We start from the raw sequence: 22,179 nt of genomic DNA, 5'->3' as shown, positions 1-22,179 counted from the left end.
CCACTTTCTGCAATTCCACTAATTGTGGAAACACGTACCTTAGATTCCAGAACATCATCGGCAATCTTTTCTTATCCCCACTTATCAGTTAGCAGCTGTTACCCTTAAAATGAAATGCTACACATATGTACACACACACACACACACACACACACACACACACACACACGTGTGCAATGCTCAAAATGTAGCGCAAATGGCGTGTATAGGCTGCGGGGGGGGGGGGCAGGTTGCTAAAAACACATACACTAAGAAGTCACACCCTGTATTCAGTGGAGCAGTACTCTGCGACGATTGCCTGCAAGGATTGAGAGAGTTGTCGGGGCAGTGCATCATATAGGGCAATGCAGTCCTGTGGCCTCTGGTCCCTTCCAACCTTGATATTCTATTATTCTATGGCCTGCTCGCCACCAAGATTCTACTGCATGTAGTGTTTTGTGGGCAAGCACAGTGAGGAAGGATTTGCTCTTGAAGCTATTGTTTCATTATGACTGTCTGCAGACTCAGGGAGCCACCACAGTGGTGGTTCATGCTCAGAGAATATCTGCACAATTCCAGGGTTTAACAATGTACGTATTTATAGATGGATGTTTAAACTGCGCAGAAAACACTTGAACCTGCATTACAGCATGGTATCTCGGTGATGGGTCCTTCCAGTGGCCATAACCAAACCGATTAGTCTACAGTAATAAAGTACTTTCAGCATGTATTTTTGTCCCCCATAAACATACTGTATATTGCAAGCAGCTTTTCAATCTAATTTTTGTATAAGATTGCAGAGAATAAGCACCATTTCCAAACAACTCAGTCTGTAGTGGCTTATTGGTAATGCCTTGTGCTCCTGTGTTGGTTGCATAGGTTCACTTTCTTTGCCTTACTGAGAACAGCATGAATTGGGTGTATGCTGTGATGAGAGGATTTGTGTAACTCTTTGTCTGCAGGGCAGCTCACAATAAATTACACTGCTCTACATCCAAAATGCTTCTGAAATAAATGTAGTCAAACTTTACTAATTTTGAGTCACTGAGAACGAAAATGATGCTTAAAATTGTTGATTGGCTCTAGTTTTCAAGATATGCTATTGGGTCAGTATATACGACCCTTGACTTGGGAATGGCGGAGGATAAGTGAGTTATAAGGGGAAGGGATCTCAATTTAAACCAGAAATGACTAAAATACATCTTTGACTGGATCTATGAATAAATCTATGACTGGGTTTGGACAGTACTTGCTTTTTAGGCAAAACAATGAATGATGCAATCTGAAGCTGGTATTGCGTCATACATGATATGAATTGCATCATGTTATTCCTAGAAGTCATGGATGATGCAATCATAACGAAGCTTATATCACTCTGCTGAACAAATTGCCCTATATCAGCTCTAGAAATCATACAATGTCGTGCTCTCTTATTTGTCAGTGTTTGATTTTGCAAAGGGACACATTTCTGTTTAGCCAAAGTGAGCAGAGATGCCTCGTACTTGTGTGAACAGTGCAGATAACTTCTGCTATGTTTGTGGTGAAGTGACTTTTGCATCACAAAAGCGCAGTATAACCACTATGGTTAAGAAAGCCTATCACCTTTATTTTGGCTGCAAAATTGGAGATCAGGACAAGAGGTGGGCCCCACACATATGCTGCAACACTTGTGCAACAAATCTTCGCCAGTGGTTGAACAGGAAAAGGAAATCTATGCCTTTTGCAGTGCCAATGATTTGGAGAGAGCCAACAGATCATACCAGCAATTGTTACTTCTGCATGGTGCCTCCAGTTGGGAAAGGTGTGTCAAAGAAGAAAAAGTGGACTGTGCATTATCCAAACATTCCATCAGCTATATGCCCAGTACCTCACGGAGAAGGACTGCCGGTTCCTGATGCACCAGAATCATTCGCACTTGAGTCAGACGAGGAAGAGGAAGAGGATGAAACTTCTGGTCCTGAACCATCAATGTCACAGGACCCACATTTTCTCCCATCCTCCTCCTCTGAACCACACCTCATAACACAAGGTGAACTGAATGACCTTGTCAGGGATTTGGAACTAGCCAAGAGTAAGGCAGAGCTGTTGGGCCCCAGACTACAGCAGTGGAATCTCCTGGCAGGTGATGTTAGGGTTTCCATGTTCCGTGACCGTCAAAAGGATCTTGTCCCATTCTTCTTCATGGAAGGTGATCTTGTAGCCTGCAACAACATCGATGGTGTGATGGCAGCCCTCAACATCGTTCATGATCCAGATGAGTGGAGACTGTTCATTGATTCATCGAAGACGAGTCTTAAAGCTGTTTTACTGCATAATGGCAATGTTTTGCCATCAATTCCAGTTGGTCATGCAGTCCATATGAAGGAAACCTATGACAACATGAAACAACTTTTGAGGTGCATAAACTATGACCAACATCAGTGGCAGCTTTGTGGCAATTTGAAGGTTGTTGCTCTCTTGCTTGGTCTGCAGACTGGATACACAAAGTACTGCTGTTTTCTCTGCGAATGGGATAGTCGTGCAAGAGATTCCCACTACATCAAGAAAGATTGGCCACTCCAACAGTCATTGGAGCCTGGGAGGAAAAGTGTTCAGCATCCACCACTTGTTGAATCAAGGAAGATTTTGTTACTACCCTTACACATCAAGCTGGGTCTGATGAAGAACTTTGTCAAGGCCATTGACAAAACACAAGCAGCTTTCAAGTACCTCCGTGGAAAATTTCCAAGGTTAAGTGAAGCTAAGATAAAGGAAGGTGTCTTTGTTGGTCCTCAGATTCGTGAACTTCTTCAAGATGATGCATTTGACCATGCACTGCGTAGCAAGGAAAAGACGGCATGGAAAGCCTTCCAGTTAATGGCAATAAATTTTCTCGGAAACAACAAGGCAGACAACTACAGGTTGTTGGTGGAAAACCTCCTCAAGGCATACAAAAGCCTTGGTTGCAACATGTCACTAAAGATACATTTTTTGCACTCTCATCTAGATTTTTTTCCACCGAACTGCGGAGCAGTGAGCGACGAGCACGGCGAGCGATTTCACCAGGACATTGCAACAATGGAGAAACGCTATCAGGGCAAATGGAGCCCATCAATGCTTGTAGACTATCGCTGGACAGTGACAAGAGATGCTCCATTTAATGAATACAAGAGACAAGCCAAGAAGCGCTGAATAGACACTGAATAGGACTAAACTATGTACATAATAGTTTTTTGCCTTTTGTTTCATAATAAATTTTATTTATATAACCCTTTTGCTGATTTTTAAAGTGTTACATAAACAGGACAGGTGAAATATTATCATGTAAAGCAACCATAAACACATGAAAAGACCTAGGTTTACAATTTATGATTAAAACTCTACTATCTACACAATATACAGAGACATCAAATGTAAAAACTTAAATATCTTAGAAACAGTAGCCAATCAGTTGTTTTAATTGTCATATTTGAATTCAGCACATCAAAATACATAATAAATAGCACATTTTATCTCTGAAGCAGACGACTTCTCAAAAATTGTAGACCAGTGTTATAGCAGGGATTGGTTGGAATAAATACGTGGCTACAACCCCTAATATAAGCACTGAAATATGGGGACATTGCCAAGGCAAGTTAACGTTAAGGCTCCCAACATGGTGGTGTCATTCACCTTATACCCCTTCAAGACGGCTCTCATCCATGGTCATTCGGCAGTTCCTATGCATCTGGAGGCTTATAGCCCTGACCACAGCAAACCCTTTTGATGGATAATTCTAAACAGGGTAGGCTTTAAAGACCCTTCCTTCCACCTCTTAGAGATTAAGATTTTTCCCCTCCCCTGGACAGTCTGGGTGAAATTCTTAAATAGCAATCTAAAACTACTATTAAAATAGGATTTCATAAGAATATTGAGGACATCAGATTAAAGCAAAATAAATCGTCTGCATAACACAGGTAGCCTTGCAGCCTGCAACAGGTAATCTACATACAGTAGGTCCAATCTGTGTCGTTACAGGGAATGCTCCAGGCTTGTCTACATGGCAAGTTGGTGCACAGAAAGCCAGTGTGGGAATCTACAGTGCAGTAAAAGTCCCATTGTCTGTGGTAGCGGTATCCACATGGCGAGCTATCTTGCGGAAAGCTGCTGTAGATTCACACCATCGCTTACGCCACACTAGCTCGCCGTACAAACAAACCCTTAGGCTCTGGCCATGTCTACACTACAAACTTTGGTCGACACAAGTTACATCGTCATTCAGCCGCCGCACTTAGTATATCGCATGTGCGCGTACATACTTGTCTCCTTGCGTCAGCTCACCAAGAGTGTTTGCAGTGCACCATGGGTAGATATGCCAGTGTGCAACGTGCCACCATCCAGCGCACCATCTTTGGGGAAGTTTTGCCAATGCATGGTGGGGCCAAAACGAGTTGGGCAGAGGTGGGAGCAAGGGGTCAACTTCCCAACATGCAACTGTCTCCATCCCATAATGTCATCTCTGTCCCATAATTTTTGCACCTTTTTTTTCAAAAATCTCATGAACCCATAAGTCATAAATGTGGCAAGCACAGGATTCACAATTCTCCAGTATTTGCAGAGCCGCAAGAGTAACTGAATCAGCTGATGATTCTTTTGGAGGACAGATTGCTGTGGGACATAATGAGAACCAATTCAAGGTTGTGGTTGGCATTCATGAAACAGCTGCAGATGGTGGAGCACGACTTCTGTGCCCAAGAAACGAGCACTGACTGCTCGGATTGCATTGTAATGCAGGCTTGGGATGACAAGCAGTGGCTGCAGAGCTTTTCGATGTGCGAGGCTGCATTTCTGGATCTGTGTGTTGAGCTCGCCCCAGCTCAGGGACACCAAAATTGAGAGCTGCACTGATTGTGGAGAAGAGAATGATGATCACACTGTGGAAACTTGCAAAGCCAGATTGCTACCAGTCAGTGGAAAATCAGTTAGGAGTTGCAGAATCCACTGCAGGGGCTGTGACGTAGTGGGTGGATTTGCAGCACTGCGGTTCCCAAACTGCGATGCAGCAATAGATGGAACACGTATCTCTATTTTGGCATCAGAGCACTTTGCCGCAGAGTACATCAACAGAAAGGGCTACTTTTCTCTGGTTATGAAAGCATTGGTGGCTCACCACAGACACTTCACTGACACCAGTGTGGGCTGGTCAGAGAAGATGCATGATGCTCTCATCTTTAACAACACAGGATTTTTCAGAAAGCTACAAGCAAGGACTTTTTCCCCCTGACTGGCGGATTACCATCGGCAATAGTGTTCCTGGGGGACACGGCCTACCCTCTGCTTCCCTGGCTCATGAAGCCATTCCCCAGCCACCTCGACAGCGGCAAGGAAAGATTCAGCTGCCTCCTCAGCAGGTGCAGAATGGCAGTTGAGTGTGCCTTTGGTAGACTGAAGGGACGTTGGCATTGTTTACTCACAAGATTGGATCTCAGTGACAAAAATATCCCAATGGCTCTATCTGCCTGCTGTGTTCCTGTACAGAGGCGACGCGTAACTGTTGATAGAGGGGGAGGAAAGGAGGGTGCAATTTAAAAGTTCGGCCGCCCCCTGAACGGCTCGAGTCACAGCACCTCCCCCAGGCAAGCCTCCCCCCACTTACCCTCAGTCTCCCCTCCCAGAAAGCAGCGGCCCATCCCTGCAGCACCCAGCTGTTGCTCCTGCCTCTCCCTTCGGGGTGCAGCTCACAGCTCGCCCGGCCTTTGAGGTCACTTGACTGGCTCGACTCCGCCAGCTGCCACACAGGGATGGGGCCTGGCGGCACCATGTGACTAAGCGGGGCCGGCTCTGAGTCAACAGGAAAACCCACATCTGGGAATGGGGCGGCCCCGCCCCGAGCCCACAGAGGCTGGGTGGTTTCCAGCTGTGGCTTTCAAGGCCCCCCAGCTAGGGGCTCCTGCGCATTAGCCACCCCATGGCCCTGGTTAAATCCCCCCAGGTCCCGATGTGAGACCCAAACTAACACTGGGGCAGATGCAGAATTTCACTTCTGCAGGTAGGCCCCATTGGCCTGGTTTGAGGGTCCCCATGGGTCAGTGCCAGCGTGAGCCAGGCCTGCAAAGGGGGAGGACAAAGGGGGGCAGCTTGCTATTGCTGGTGTCTCTGTTTTGAATAAACTACTGTGCACTCATGTATTTTGAACCCACCCCCTGCAGAAAAAAGAAATAAAAATATAAACCCTGGTAGAAATCGGGGTGGGGGCACATATTCCCATAATGCCAGAGAAAATGGTCAAGTGCATTAGACTTCCAAATAATTCCTTGGATTTTTGGTGTGATTTTCAAAGGTTTAGTGTCCTGTTGGTGATTTTCAGATACATTTGTGTTTAAACCAAGTTTCTCTCCCTCCCAGCCCTTCTCACCCTTCTCTGGCAGTGATGTCAGAACAAGGAATTTGTGATGATCGATTTTTTTGACAAACGAATGATGTCATAAGTAAAGATTAGGGGGCAGTTTGATTGTCAGTGTAATTCCTTGTACTTCATTGGCCCTACTCCTTCACTGGAGGGCTGAGCACAGGACAGGGTAGATTGAATTGGAGTAAGCTTTAATTTGTACATAAAAAGCTGTGATATGATAGCAAACAAGGCAACAGAGAACATAATCCAAGTAAGCATTTTGTGCATGTGTGTGTGTGCGTTTGTGTGTGTGTTAATTTTGGGGATTGCATCAATAGGAAAATTCCTCTATAAATCATCAGAGTCTGAGGCTGAAGGTATCTGATTGTACTCAGAAGACTTTACCTTTTGGTTTTGAAACCTCTGGAGCGTCCTCGTTTCATTACCACCCCTAGGCGATCACTCGGGGTCTTTTTCTTCATGAGCTAATTCTGTTGTGTCAAAATAAAGCTACTTTGTGTTTGTGGTCGGGTTCTCAGCAATTTGTCAGGTAAAAATGCAGGTTAACAGAAGGAAACCAGTGTGTGTGTGTGTGTGTGTGTGTGTATGTGTGTGCACGCGCACGCACGTCGTGACTCCCCAGCTAGGGGCTTTGCAGAGGAGGAGGAGGAGGATGAAAAAGGCTTTCCCCCCCTAGGGGAGATGCTAAAGCAATGAATAAATAGGGCATCCATAGAGGAGGGGTTTCCTCTTCCATGAGTGCTGTGGTTACACAGACAGAATCCTGGCAGCTTGGGACTTACAAGCCAAGGAATGATTTTTCCTTATGAACGGTAAGTGCTGTTTCAATAATCAGCTCTGCATTTGGTTATAGTGCGTGTAAGAATAGAAATCACTAATTCAGTAGTATCTGTCTGGGTGGTTCAGCAGCCTGGGGGGATGGGCACTGCTATGTCAGTGTGTGTGTGTGTGTGTGTGTGTGTGTGTGTGTGTGTGTGTGTGTGTGTGTGTGTGTGTGTGTGTGCAATTTGCCTGTGACAAGTGGATGAGAAAATGGATTATGCTGTGTGGGAGATGCAGTTCATTAGACTGGATAAATAGCATTCAGGGGCCTTCTAGGTTAAAATTTGTACTGGTCTCTTTGGTGTCTCGTACCAATGTCAGTGGAGATTTGGGACTACAATATTATGGATAGATGGAAGGTTTGAAATGTAGCTTGCCCCTTCTTATTCAGTGATTATGTGATATTAATTCTCTTCATTCAAATAATAGAACCAACCAATGTAAAGGTTTCTATGTTATTTCCAAGAGCCAGAAGCTGCACAGAGAAATGAACTTGCACCTATTTAAAGGTTGGGCCCAAATGAAGTTGTCATTTCTTAAGCTTGTGTGCTTTATATAGTCAGTTTGCACTAAAATCTACTGAACAAAGATTTCTTGTTATCAGACAGTAATGTCAATTGACAGTGCAATTTAATTTCACCATATTTTCTTTAACAAATATGAATAGTATCTCTGCTGCCTGACCAGAATGATATTTACACTGATAAACAAAATTTAAAAATATACATCTGAATCTCTTCATCCCAACAAAGAAATGAGTTTTATTTTTAGTTTGTTCTTTCTGCTACATTTTCTGACAGCACTGATTATAAACCAGCATAGTGCAGGCAGGCACTGTGCAATTCTTTATCACATCATGTTCCTGCCAACACACTTTAGTCCTGGCCTGCAACAAAAGAACCCTTCTACCCCTGAACACCTCCTGAGCAAGGACTGCCAAACATGCCATCCTTTCATGTGGGTTTATGACACTAACATCTAGAAGGGATTTGTTTCAGGCCATCTGATGCATTTCAATTCAGGCTTCAGTGGTGGAATGTTAGGACCTGATCCAAAGCCCATTCAGATCAATGGGAGTCTTTCAATTCACTTCAGTGTCTCAGGATCAGGTCCTTAGTTATAACCCACTTGCACTATACAGTCCCTTGCCTCTACTTGAATTTAGGCTTTAAGATGAAAACATTTAGTAATTGTCTTCCAAGCATGTCTTAAAGCATGTACTTAAGTGCTCTATTGAATGAATAAGGGCCATATTTAAGTCATGTTCATTGCAAAGTACAGGAGACTTTTCAGCCTTTTCCTTTTCATAGCCCCAGAGAAGCAAGTTGCAGCTGGGGAATGTTATGACCCAGTGCTGCTAGGAACCAATAGTCTCTTGAGTGGATCCGAGCAAATTGTTTGCAGCTGAGTCCGTTATCTAATAAATTAGTGAGCTATGTCTGTTTGTGAGGTACCCACACACTTCGATTGTTACAAATGTGTTCGTTATTCAAAGTTATGTGACCCTATTTTGGCCTATGGGTGATCATGAATTGTTCACTGCATCTATGACTTTGATCATTTGCTTGTCTCAACTCACTATTCATGCCGTGTGATTGGTCACCTAGCTCACATGGTACAGCTTCTGCTCCCTGATTAAATGACTCTCATATCCATAAAGAGCTTTCAAGACAGCCATATGATATGAACACTCGCAGCACAAATACTCCTATGGTTCGTATTTGAGGAGCAGTCATGACATTTTCTGCAAACAAAAGTTAATTCACACAAACACTTGCAGAAAGCAAATATAGTAGTGACACACACGTGTGGTTTTTATTCAGTCAAAGGGTCTTGGGTTCTTTGTTCCAATATTCCTCCAGGTCCATTCCTGAGGGAATGCTTCCAATTCTCTTTGACATCAGTGGGAGTTGAGGGCACCTGGCATTTCTCAGGAGGCTTTCAGCACCTTTCAGGATTTTTTTATGGCTACCCGGCAAGTTCGTTCCTCTGTCACAATGAAACTCTCTACAGCCAGGTTAAAGCTTGTCTGTGTGGGAGACGGAACTTTTTCAGGGGCTGGTTCTGAAACTGTGGAATGAACTCCCCCAGGAATTAAGGACCATCACAAACCTCGCCACCATCTCCTCCAAGTGAAAGGCGTGTTTCTTTGACCTGCCTGCTCTAACAAATACATAGCAACATTTATATTAACTCCCCTTCTCTACACCTCCCAAAAAAATCCCTCCCTTCCAAAACAAAACTCTCCACTGTGCATGCTTCTTCCTCTAGGGAGACGATGAGAGAACAAACAACACGTGACAGATGTTAGTCACCTAATGCGCTACTGGAAAGCACTCACATGTTAGTGTCGAGCATGGAATACAAACCTATAGAGAACAGAATTAGAATATACTAACCTTGAGCCACATGCACAGTGTTTGTTGACTTCACTAAGAATTTACCCGTCTGTGTGTTTATTCAAGGCAGTAGTTTGTTCACATATTGTGATATTGTACCAGCACTGATTTCTGAAAGGCGTTTATTATCACCTGTCCATTTATCTTAGGTTTAGTTCTCAAGATCGAGATTAATGACCCAGAGCATTAAGGCTGGGATGAAAGACATATTCTAGCTGGCATATGTAACAAATTAGTTAATTAGATTGGCATGTCTCTGATGATAATTGTGTTACAAAGTAAACACATGCTAATAGTGCCACAGTGGTTGTTTCCATTGTGCTATAGTTGCTGGCAATCCTAACAAACATTTTCTACTACAACAAACATATTTAGAACAATATTGATATCCTGAATTAGGGAGGTTTCTAAGCCAAACAGCTGTATTTGCTTTCATCATTGTAAAATCTTTTCCTTTTAAAAATCACTTCATTGTAAAATTTCTTCCTTCCTGTTTTTCCTGATCTTTGTTTATTTGTCAAAGGTGCAGCCATGCAAACACTTACTATTACTAAGGCTAAGTTTTAGTCAGGGGTATTTTTAGTAAAAGTCATGGACGGGTCACGGGCAATAAACAAAAATTCATGGCCTGTGACCTGTCCATGTCTTTTACTATAAATACCCCTGACTAAAACTTAGCAGCTCCTGGGTGGCTCTGAGACACCGTCGCTCTGGGATGCCCCGGACACTGACAGCTAGTCCCTGCATGGGCAGTGGGGGCTGACTGCCCCCAGCTGCTCTGAGGCCCTGGGGACAGCTGCTCTGACGGCCTCCGGGGCGGCCCCTGGGACTGCTGCTGCTCTAGCGACCCCAGGGCCAGTTGCCGGAGCTGCTCCTGCAGTGGCCAGTGCGGCTGGCCCCAGGACCACCCCAGGAGCTGCCCAAGTGGCTGGTCCTGGGGTCCATCCCAGCAACTGCCTGAGCAGGTGGCCTCAGGGGCAGTCACACCAGCAGCTGCGGAAGTCACAGAGGTCCCGGAAAGTCACGGAATCAGTGACCTCGTGACAGACTTGCAGCCTTAATTATTACTTACTGTCACATGGTTTCCTTGTGCTCCCCAATCTGTGTCTCTGTATTCCCCTGTTGTCTCTGATGTTATACTTAGATTGTGAGCTCTTTGGGGCAGGGACTGAATATCTTTGTTCTGTTTACACAGCATCTAGCACCATGGGGTTGTGGTCCATGATGGGAGACCCTTGGTGCTAAAGGAATACAAATAGTAATAATAATACTAGGTGTACTATTGATATTGATGTCCATCGAAGTCTTGGTAGCAAGCGCTAGCCCAGATAGTGTTTGCAGGATTGCACCTTTAGCATGAATGTGGTGTGAATGAACGGTGCCAGTCTGAGGCCTGGATACCAACCAGCCCTCATATGTTGTCTGAATGCAAAGACCTGAGCACTTTATGGTATTCTGTATGTACAATACACAGTGGTTTTGTAGATACGCAAGGGGATTTGAAAAGCGAAGAGTGGAAAATTGTGGTGTCCCCCAGGAGTCTGTACTGGGGCCAGTGCTGTTCAACATATTCACACATGAGCTGGAAAAAGGGGTAAACTTTGAGGTCGCAAAATTTGCAGATGATACAAAATTACTCAGGGTAGTTAAGTCCAAAGCAGACTGCAAAGAATTACAAAAGGATTTCCCAAAACTGGGTGACTAGGCAACAAAATGGCAGATGAAACTCAATGTTGATAAATGCAAAGTAATGCATATTGGAAAACATAATCCCAACTATACATATAAAATGATGGGATCTATATTATCTGTCACTTAAGAAAGAGATCTTGGGGTCATTGTGGGTAGTTGCCTGAAAACATAGCCAGCAGGGAGTGGATGACAGGGGATGGATCACTTATATCCACTCAATGTGCAGTGGCAGTCAAAAAAGCTAACAGAATGTTACAAACCATTAGGAAAGGGATTGATAATAAGACAGAAAATATCATTTTGCCTCTCTATAAATCCATGTACACCCACACCTTGAATACTGAGTGCAGATCTGATCACCCCATCTCAAAAAAGATATATTGGAATTGGAAAAGGTTCCAGAAAGGGGCAACAAAAATTATTAGGGTTATGGAACAGCTTCCGTATGAGGAGAGATTAAAAAGACTAGGACTTTTCAACTTGGAAAAGAGACGACAAAAGGCGGATATGATAAAGGTCTATAAAATCTTGACTAGTGTGGAGAAAGTGAATAAGGAAATATTATTCACTCCTTCACGTAACACAAGAAATATGGGTCACCCAATGAAAGTAATAGGCAGCAGGTTTAAAACAAACAAAAGGAACCACATCTTCACACAACACAGAATCAACCTGTGGAATTCTTTGCCAGAGGATGTTGTGAAGGCTAAAACTATTACAGGGTTCAAAAAAGAACTAGATTAGTTCCTGGAGGACAGGTCCATCAATGGCTATTAGCAGGGATGCAACACCATGTTCTGAGTGTCCCTAGCCTCTGTTTGCCAGAAGCTGGGAGTGGACGACATGGGATGGATCACTTATGATTACCTGTTCTTTTCATTCCCTCTGAAGCACCTGGCATTGGTCACTGTCAGACGACAGGATACTGGGCTAGATGACTCAGTATGGCCATTCTTATATCCAGTTGAACTACAGCCATATCAAGCTCCCTTGTCGTATCTGAAAAAGCATTTCCAAACCACTGTTGAAGCAGGGCAATAGCTGCCACGGCAGAGTAGCAATCTACCTTTCCCATGGAAATCATCAATCAGGAACTGTAAATTTACCCGTACAAAACAGGTACACAGGAATCACCATCCTGGAGCAGATGAATGGATATACTACCTGTGACTTTGGCCTATTTTAGATGCTAAGATGGGAGTGAGGGGAAATAAAGTTAACCCATCTGGGCAAGAGAGAGCCAGAACTAGATTCCTTCCTGATGTAACTTCATTGACTACAGAGGGAGTATACCATGGATGGATCTGGCCCACAGTCTCTGCTGTCCTTGCAAATCAGAGCGGGACCTTTTCTGAAACATGTCTCTCTCTCTCTCTCTCTTCACAGTGGCTTATTTAAATTTCTCATTTTAGATTTATTATGCTAGCTTCACCTCTCTGTTTCATGTATGTTAGAGGGTTCTATTGCACACTTCTGCATAAACCAGCATGGACATAGTCCATGTGGCCAAAATATCCCATTGCTATGGAGACAAAAGTATAGATGGCCTGTTTAGGGAAGCCATAGAGATGTGTGCCCTAACCCGCAGATCTGCTGAAAACAGAAGAGGCAGAGGCATAGTCCACACAGAGTGCAGTGTCCAAACTCACCCCTTTTCCTGGGGGTTGGCTTTATTAACACAGAAATTAACACTAAAACAACACATATATGCATTTCAAACCTTTTCCCAAGGCATGGCTGTTCTGAGATTCCTCTCTTCAGACTGCTCAACCCATGCCCTACGTCTTCCATCTCTCTCTCTAGAGAACTCCCATCCCCCAGGTATAGAGCTGGTGTAGCAAACCATCTCCCTCAGTGGGGCAGCACAACCCACTTAACATATTCCCAGCAGGATCAAAATCTGCTGGCAGGGTGCCCGTCCTTCCAGATTGAACTGTAATTCACATGTGAGAGTAGCTTGAGAAAGAGCCCATCCTAGAAAACTAGGGAAAATAATGATTTTTCCATTGCCTTGCCTCATGTATACTTGTATCAAATAGTTGTAAAATACTACCAGTGTAAACGAGAGGAGAGATCCGAATTGACCCAGTAGTGTTTTAGACCCATTTTGCATGGATGTAAATGGCTTCACTTATGCAAGCAATGGAGCATGCAGCTCAAAGACTAAGGAGCAGCTCCTACCTGGGATGCACAGCCCTGTATTTTGGTGCAATGTGGAGTCACACTGCACCCCAGGAAGATGGGGGTGTCTAGATTGTCTCAAATACACAAAATGTACACTGGGGCAAGTTTTCTGTATACATGTCCTCAGGGAAATGACTAAGGAACCCACTAGCACTCGAATGAGGCTAGGAGGGCCACTCCCTGTTCACAACATCTCCTTAAATGTCAGGTTTCAGAGTAGCAGCTGTGTTAGTCTGTATCCGCAAAAAGAACAGGAGTACTTGTGGCACCTTAGAGAATAACAAATTTATTTGAGCATAAGCTTTCGTGGGCTACATCCCACCTCTTCGGATGCATAGAATGGAACATATATTGAGGAGATATATATACACGCATACAGAGAGCATGAATAGGTGGGAGTTGTCTTACCAACTCTGAGAAGCCAATTAAGAGAAAAAAACCTTTTGAAGTGATAATCAAGATAGCCCAGTACAGACAGGTTGATAAGAAGTGTGAGAGTACTTACATGGGGAGATAAATTCAATGTTTGTAATGGCTCAGCCATTCCCAGTCTTTATTCAAACCTAAATTGATTGTGTCTAATTTGCATATCAATTTGAGTTCAGCAGTTTCTCGTTGGAGTCTGTTTTTGAAGCTTTTCTGTTGTAAAATAGCCACCCGCAGGTCTGTCATTGAATGACCAGACAGGTTAAAGTGTTCTCCCACTGGTTTTTGAGTATTATGATTCCTGATGTCAGATTTGTGTCCATTAATTCTATTGCGTAGAGACTGTCTGGTTTGGCCAATATACATGGCAGAGGGGCATTGCTGGCACATGATGGCATATATCACATTGGTAGATGTGCAGGTGAATGAGCCCCTGATGGTATGGCTGATGTGATTAGGTCCTATCATGATGTCACTTGAATAGATATGTGGACAGAGTTGGCATCGGGCTTTGTTGCAAGGATAGGTTCCTGGGTCAGTGTTTTTGTTCAGTGATGTGTGGTTGCTGGTGAGTATTTGCTTCAGGTTGGGGGGGGGGTCTCCTTAAATGACTCACTTAGGACTTTCTGCAGCTGTGGAGGCATCCGCTGTGCCAATTTGGGTAGGTTATAATTAAAATGTGGCTTTAATCTGCAGAAGGCAGGTCAGTTTGGAGATAAGAATACTCTATAAATCATACTTTCTTCATTTCCAGAGCCTCTGCTAATACTGCTTCCATGTTAAATGTGTTTATAACAACCTGTTTTCTTTCCAATATCCCCAGGCTGAAGAAACTGGAAGGGACCTTTGCTGTCATACAGACGTTAGACAAAAATATGAGTACCCTTCGCACCTGGTTGGCTCGCATTGAGGCCGAGCTTTCCAAGCCTGTTGTGTATGACATCTGTGATGATCAAGAGATCCAGAAAAGACTTGCTGAGCAGCAGGTGGGGAAATCATAGCATCTGAAATAAATGGGCGTAAAGTAATGCTGATTGTGATCAGTCCTATGTTTAAAATCACCCATTTCCTTTCCTTGACTGACTTTTCTGTTGTTCACATTTTGAGCCATTGTGTTTCCTGCCAAAGTGGGACAAGGTAGGTGAGGTAATATCTTTTATTAGACCATCTTCTATTGGTGAAAGAGAGACAAGCTTTTGAGCCACACAGAGCTCTTCTTCAGGTCTGGGAATGGTACTCCCAATGTTACAGCAAAATGCAAGGTGGAACTAATTGTTTAGCATGAATAGCACATATTGTAAGGGACCACTCAAGGTATCTCTTGTCTGAACAGTGTCCGTTCAGTCCATGATTTTTAGTGTCTAGCAAAGTAATGAATTTAAGCTCCCAGGCTCATCTTTTGAAATTGTTTTGCAGGTGATTTTTTTGTCTTTTATCATTTTTCTGAAAAAAAGTCAAAAGCACTCTATCACCTGTGGGTGAACGCTTTTCACAAAATGATCACTCTATATCTGACCTACCAGTCCTCATCCTCAAAAGAAAACGACAATACTTTCAAAAGATGAGGCTGGGAGCTTAAATTCATTATTCTTCTAGACACTAAAAATCATGGATTGAACAGAGACACTGGATTTATGGCTTATTACAACAATCTCTAACCCACTAACCCCCTCTTTTTGTCCTGTGACTGCAGAGGTATTAATGGGCCACTCTATCTTGAATGGTCTCTTACGGTATGTGCTAACTATTTATGCTAAGCAATCTGTTCCACCTTGCATTTTGCTGTGACACTGCGAGTACCTTTCTCAGATCTGAAGAAGAGCCCTTTGTGGCTCGAAAACTTGTCTCTCTCATCAACAGAAGTTGGTCCTGTGAAAGACATTACCTCACCCACCTTGTCTCTCTAATATCCTGAGACTGACCTGGCTACAATACACTGCACTTAACAGAGTATTTTTGAGACACTTTATAGGGATTTAACACTTAGAGAATGTTTTTGAAATTTAAATATTGTAGAAACAAACAAAAAAACTCATAAAATCCTTTCCCGCCTTTCAGTACTGTAGTGCATTAAGCAATGTGACTACACCTCTCTCTTGTTGTTTGTTCTCTTATCCTCTTCCTCTTTGGATGAGGCTTTGCTCGGTTAAAGACAGCAGATGCTTCAGGGCTAGACAGTGACGTAGGGCTTGTCTACCCTGGCAATTTACAGCACTGCAACTTTCTTGCTCAGGGGTGTGAAAAAACACCACCTTGAGCACCACAAGTTTCAGCGCTGTAAAGCGCCAGAGTAGACAGTGCACCAGCGCTGGGAGCTGCACCCCTCGTGGAGGTGGGTTTTTTTAGAGCCCTGGGAAAGCTCCCTCCCAGCGCGCTGCCACGACCACACAAGCCACGTTAAAGCACTGCAGCGCTTTTACCATTGCCCGTGTAGACTAGCCCTTAGACTGTGCCCATGCACAGGAGCGAGGGATAGAGTGAACCTCTCTGCACGGAGTACCTTGACCCGTACCTGCTTGCTTCCCCCAGGGCAGATAGGCAGGAATTCCTCACAGGAACGGGCAGGGCCTTAACAAAGCAGCTAGTACAACTGAGTTGATTTTGGGAGGCAGGACAGGGGTGGCATTACTGCACTCACCCACTCGTGGATGGGAGAAGCAGGGAGGGGACTGTGGCTCTGAGGAGTGTCACTGAGTCCCAACACCTCCTGAGGCTACTGCTGAAGCAGTGCAATTTATACATCATCACCCCTTGCTTCGGGCAGTGCCTAAAGGCACAATCTAGGCTGAAGTGTCTGCACAAACAGATTAAAAATACCTGCCACTGTGGGACAACAGGTCCTACGACTTAACTCTGACCATCACCATAATAGGGGCATTTATAGTTTACCCTAAAACTTTTAGGGCTAAACTTTCCAAAAGTGGAGGCTTACAGGTCTGCCTGCAAACAACATGCATGGCTGCTTAAGCGCTTCCTCCCCGCCCCACTGTCTGTCCCTTTGTCTGAGAAAAATGACCGTGACTAATCCAGATATGAGAGCTCCGTTCCCTGTGGAATTATTTGAGCTTCCTTTCCACAGAGCTCAACACAGCACTTCAGGAGAAGTTACCGTCAGGGTCAGACTCACCCTTCGCAGAGGTAGTGGGCATGGCTCCCATTGACTTCAGTGGGAGGAGCTGCGCATGCAGGCAGCAGCAAGGGTGGCCTTTGGCTCCCAGTGTTTAATGGTTAATCTGCAATGGTAACGGTTCTGTAAATAACAAGTTATTATTTTCCCCTCATTCAAACCTTTTAGCTTCCATAGGCTGTGATAAATTATGCCCGGCTGACACCCTAGGTAGCTCCTCCTGGGAGCAGAAAACAGAGACTTGGGACACAAAAGAATTGTGTCCGAATTAATTTATTTTTATTATGGCCATTCAGACTTCAACTGCAAAGATACATTATTTACTCCTCAGAGTCCTATAGAATAAGCTACTGTTTGGTTGCTTGGATTTCATTTTAAACAAAGACGTCTGAGACACCCCTAGCCTCCTTCTGCTGTAACCTTTAAACACACTGGATATGGCAAGGTAGTGCTCACTCTAAAGAGCTCAAAGCAGAAAGCCTTTTACTGAGCTTTGCTTGTTGCATTCACATAGGGGTTTGAAAAGATCTTCCTTGGTTTTATTTCAAAAAATATTTTGATGGATACAGCCTAATGGTGAGGAATATGTCTTAATGGATTCTTTTATGTTGGACATCCATGATCACAAAGGTGCTATGTATGCTGTCTTGAATAACTGTTAATTCTAAAACTCTGGGTAATTGTTTGCAGGCGGAGATGCTTTTATAACATGTTTCATTCATCTGCAGGTTGAAGATTGCAACATAAGGCATTCTGTTTAAGATTTAAAATACAAATTAAAGATGTCTCAGTATTGCAGGAGGAGTCCAGCATTGTAGGGCCAGTTAAATAATTAAGTCTAATAAACTTTGAGCAATGAATTGAGGAGTTTTTTGTTCTGTATGCATGTTTTCTGCCTCATCATTTAGTGTGTTTTAGTTTGTTTGTCTTGCCACCTTAATGAGATTTAACATCATTTTAATTAAGCAGTTGTGATAGCAGCAAGGATTCTGACTGAAGTTATTATATGAACCAAAACATAACGGATAATAACAATACTTTGGTAGTATCAGCAAGACACTTTTGCATTAATAGAATAGTTTTTGTACTCTGTGGGCAAGATTCTGATCACGGTTACACCAATGTAAGTAAGTCCAGAGTAACATCCCTCAAGTCAGTCGTAGATTTACAGCAGCGTAACAGAGAGTGGAATCTGTCCCTATGTACAGGTGGCAGATTCAAAAGACAAGTGTCTTCTTGCATAGAGAGAACAGCCTAGAATCCATAGTAACCTATTTAAATCCTGTGCTGGATCTTCTTTTAGCATCTGTATAAGGATTACTGCTCTTGCTTTCCAGAAGTTCCAGAACTACCAGGCAAAAGTAACAGAGAACCAAAGAACAGCTGAGCTGTCCGCGAACAGGAAGACTGTAACAATACACATTGCAGTCAGTCAGAAAAACACGGGTTAGATTTTGACACTCGTGCTGAACAGTATGTTACTCTGGGCTAGACGGTGATTCACACAGAGGAGTAAGACACCTCCCCACCACTCCTTATCCCTCTACCTTGCTCTTGGTCCAGGTGGATAGGAGTAAGTAAGGCTAATTGTCTGCTTACTCCCTCCATGGAGTGGGAGATTAGGGACAGGACAGAGCCTTGCCTCCGCTTCCCCACCCTCCACGCACAGAAGCTGAGCCACAGGGGGAATGGGAGGATAGTAACAAACTGCTGGTATAGGCCAACAACAGATTACTACACCTCCAGTGACAAGGAGGAATCAGGGTAGAATTGTTACTCAAAGTGGTGATTCAGCACAAAGGTACTACTGGGATAGCCAGCTTGTGTATCACCCCCCCTTGCCTAAAGTCACAGTCTAGCCCTCTGTGAATAGTGCCATTGAAATCAATGGTGCGTCTCAAGGAGTAACTCACGGGCAGTGTGAATAAGGGCGGCAGAATCTGGCCCAAGAGGTTCAAGTCACAGTTGACATTCTTCTCTATGTGGTTAGATAACAAACTAGACAGAGTTGAATTTTAGCAAGATACATACAAAACTCTGGCATTAGTTGGTGTTCTAGCAGCCTCAGAAAGAAACCTCTGTGAGTAGTACGGATGATGTCATAAATCATTATCAATAGCAGCAGCTTTTCATTAACTCCAAGAATATTTCTTTTTATGTAAAATACTCTATATACTTTAACTTTGGTCATTTATGGCTTAGTTCTGCTTTCAGGTACACATGCTACTCTCACTTAGATCAGCCAGTGGGGTTTTGGTCCTTTTGTGCTAACATTTTGAAGTTAAACTGTTCGTCTTTTATTAATTCCTGAGAGCATCTTCCTTTAAGTCCTTGTGTTCTTCTCTATTCCTGTGGGTTCTCCCTGGGCTGTAAAATCAAGAACAAAACCAGCGATGGATTTCTTGTTCAAGAGTGCTGGTGGAATTGGCATTACCATTTAATGGGATTTCCCATTGACATTCTTTGCTTGTGTTGCAATAAAGTTCCGGCAGAGTCATTGCATCTTCAGTAGTGGAGCCAGGAAGAGGTCATAAAAATGTAAACGTGGTTAATTTAATATTAAATGGTATTTCCCAAGTCCCTAGGGTTGCATGGGGTGGCTTTTTAATAGCATTTCAGATGATGTTTTCTTCTCTGACCCTGCACTTTGGATATCTATTGCACATTCTGCATTTATTGCATTGGTCTCAATAGGAGTTGCACATATGGGATAAGTGTCACATACGCAATGGAAGTACAGACTCTGGAGAAGAAAATACATAGTGCAGATTGGACAAGAGAACTTTACTTTGCATTTTTAAATGATACCATGGAGTAGATGATCCCAGAGGGAGAAACTGAAAAATTGCAGATGTGACTCTTTGGTGTGTGCCACTCTTCTGCAGTTTGTGATATTACCAGAGTGACGTGAATTATACTCTTGCATTCACTGAGGTTATGAATTATCCTGTGTATTCACCGCTATAGTTTATAGTGGAATAAACCAAGAAGGAGATGCTGTCTGATATTGTAAAAACAAATACATTTGTCTTTACATATTTACAATGTAGAATGTGTGGTTTGGATTTTGAATGTGTATTATACTTGTCCAAATTATTAATGAAGATATTGGACTTTCACTGAGAAATTAAATGGGGAAGAATGCACTTTCTCATGACAGCTCTCTGATCTCTTCTTTCAGTTTGTCATTTGTTCAACACATTCTGGAAGTCCTTTCATTAAAACTAAAATTGCATCACTCTTCTCTGTCCGTTACAACCTATTACAAGGGAATGTATATGTTTAATTGCTTGTTAATTAAACTGTTTTTATTTCCTAATCACAGGATCTGCAACGAGACATTGAGCAGCACAGTGAAGGGGTAGAATCTGTGTTTAATATCTGTGAAAAGTTGCTGAGCGATTCAGATGCATGTGCTAATGAGACGGAATGTGACTCCATCCAGCAGACTACCAGGAGTCTGGACAGACGGTGGAGAAACATTTGTTCCATGTCTATGGAGAGGCGAATGAAGTGAGTCCTTTTCTGACACGTCTAGGACGTGTATGTAACTGTGCAATATTTCAGGGCATTTTGTTGCATTCTACATGAACCAAATTTTGAAGAGAAAAGCAAAAATTGTTGAGACATGATTGGCAAGCTTGTGATAAAGCAGAGCCTTTCTTCCCTCTCACCCCCCAACTCAGAATTGAGGAAACCTGGCGCCTGTGGCAGAAGTTTTTGGATGACTATTCTCGCTTTGAAGACTGGTTGAAATCAGCCGAAAGGACAGCAGCTTATCCCAACTCTTCCGAAGTTTTATACACAAATGCCAAAGAGGAGCTGAAGAAGTTTGAGGTGAACACTTTTCATTTCAGCTATTGATGTTTCAGAGACATCATGTGTGCTTATTGAGAATACTGATTCTTGCACATATAAAGCACCTTTCATCTGAGCCTCTCAAAGCTCTTTACAGACTTCACAGCTCCTCTCCGAGATACGGGAATATGCTTAAACCCATCTTTCAGATAGGCAAACGGTGGGACAGAGAGGTTAAATAACTTCCCCAGCATTAGGCAGCAAGTCAGTGACAGAGTTGGGAACAGAACCCAACATTCCTGATACTTATTTGCTCTAACCAGAGGTGGTACTAGCCCATTGGGGGGCCTAAGCAGGAATATTTTGGGGGGCCCCAACACATGCTAATAATTAATAGGGGCTCCCTTGAGCAGCTTGGGGCTCTAAGCAATTGCTTACTCTGCTTATGCCTAGCACTGGCTCTGGCTCTAACAAATAGACTGTGCCTTTGTATTAGTTCCTGGGGCCAGTGTTTGAACTGCTTTTAGACACATTTTCTCCAAGCAGTTGATGATCCTCTAAACAGTCCTTAATAGTAGATTATTAAAAGCTACATTTTATTTGCTCGTGTAACTCAGCTGTTTGTTTTGCTTATAAAAGTCTAAGAGATTGCAAGCTATTATATACTACATTTATTTTGGATGTGATCATTTATTTCCAATTGGACAAGAAACTGTAATAGACTAAATTCTGTAAGTAGGACAAATTGCGTATGTGCTCTCACATCCTGTGACTTCAGTGGGGAGCTGTAAACACACATCTGAGGGCAGGTTGTGGTGATAAAACATAATCATGGTTCTGATTGATTTTGAGGATCTGATTTTTCTGTTCCATGATTGCAGTATTTTATCGATCCTTTCTCCAAAGTGCAAAGGAATAAGATTACTAAATTTGCATTACAGGCATTTCAACGACAAATTCATGAGCGACTCACTCAGCTGGAGCTAATCAATAAACAATATAGGCGGCTTGCCCGGGAGAATCGTACAGATTCAGCCAGCAAGCTGAAGCAGATGGTACATGAAGGCAACCAGCGCTGGGACAATCTCCAGAAACGGGTTGCTGCCATTCTAAGAAGACTGAAGGTAATCACAGGGTGTTGTGCGGGTTAGTGTAAAGCACTGTGAGGCCCATGTAGAAATAACACTACCTAAGTGCAAAGTTGTTATGAGAATGCTCATCTCTACAGTTAGATTTTGCATTTATAAAGTTTATGTAAGGAACAATAAGGCTGGAACACAAACCAGCAAAATCAAAGACAGCTCAAGCTAAGGTTGAACATTTGCCCCAGGTTCTCTGCTGCGCGGGATTTCCACTTAGTGCAACAGAAGATAAGGGATGCC

At 43.3% G+C, this 22,179-nt stretch overlaps 1 protein-coding gene across 1 annotated transcript in view; it reads left to right on the top strand.

Moving 5' to 3' along the window:
- SYNE2 (spectrin repeat containing nuclear envelope protein 2) overlaps nt 1-22,179 on the top strand; it is a 199,090-nt gene that overhangs the window by 158,963 nt on the left and 17,948 nt on the right. The window contains exons 86-89 of the mRNA XM_026654293.1: nt 14,696-14,858; nt 20,325-20,512; nt 20,686-20,836; nt 21,739-21,921. Coding sequence (XP_026510078.1) covers nt 14,696-14,858; nt 20,325-20,512; nt 20,686-20,836; nt 21,739-21,921 — 685 coding nt within the window. The remainder of the gene's footprint in view (nt 1-14,695; nt 14,859-20,324; nt 20,513-20,685; nt 20,837-21,738; nt 21,922-22,179) is intronic.

This window comes from Terrapene carolina, unplaced genomic scaffold, assembly GCF_002925995.2.
Source record: "Terrapene carolina triunguis isolate 2854851 unplaced genomic scaffold, T_m_triunguis-2.0 Scaffold189, whole genome shotgun sequence".
Lineage (NCBI taxonomy): Eukaryota > Metazoa > Chordata > Testudines > Emydidae > Terrapene > Terrapene triunguis.
Note: the sequence above shows the minus strand (reverse complement) of the source record. Positions and strands in the feature narration are given on the sequence as shown.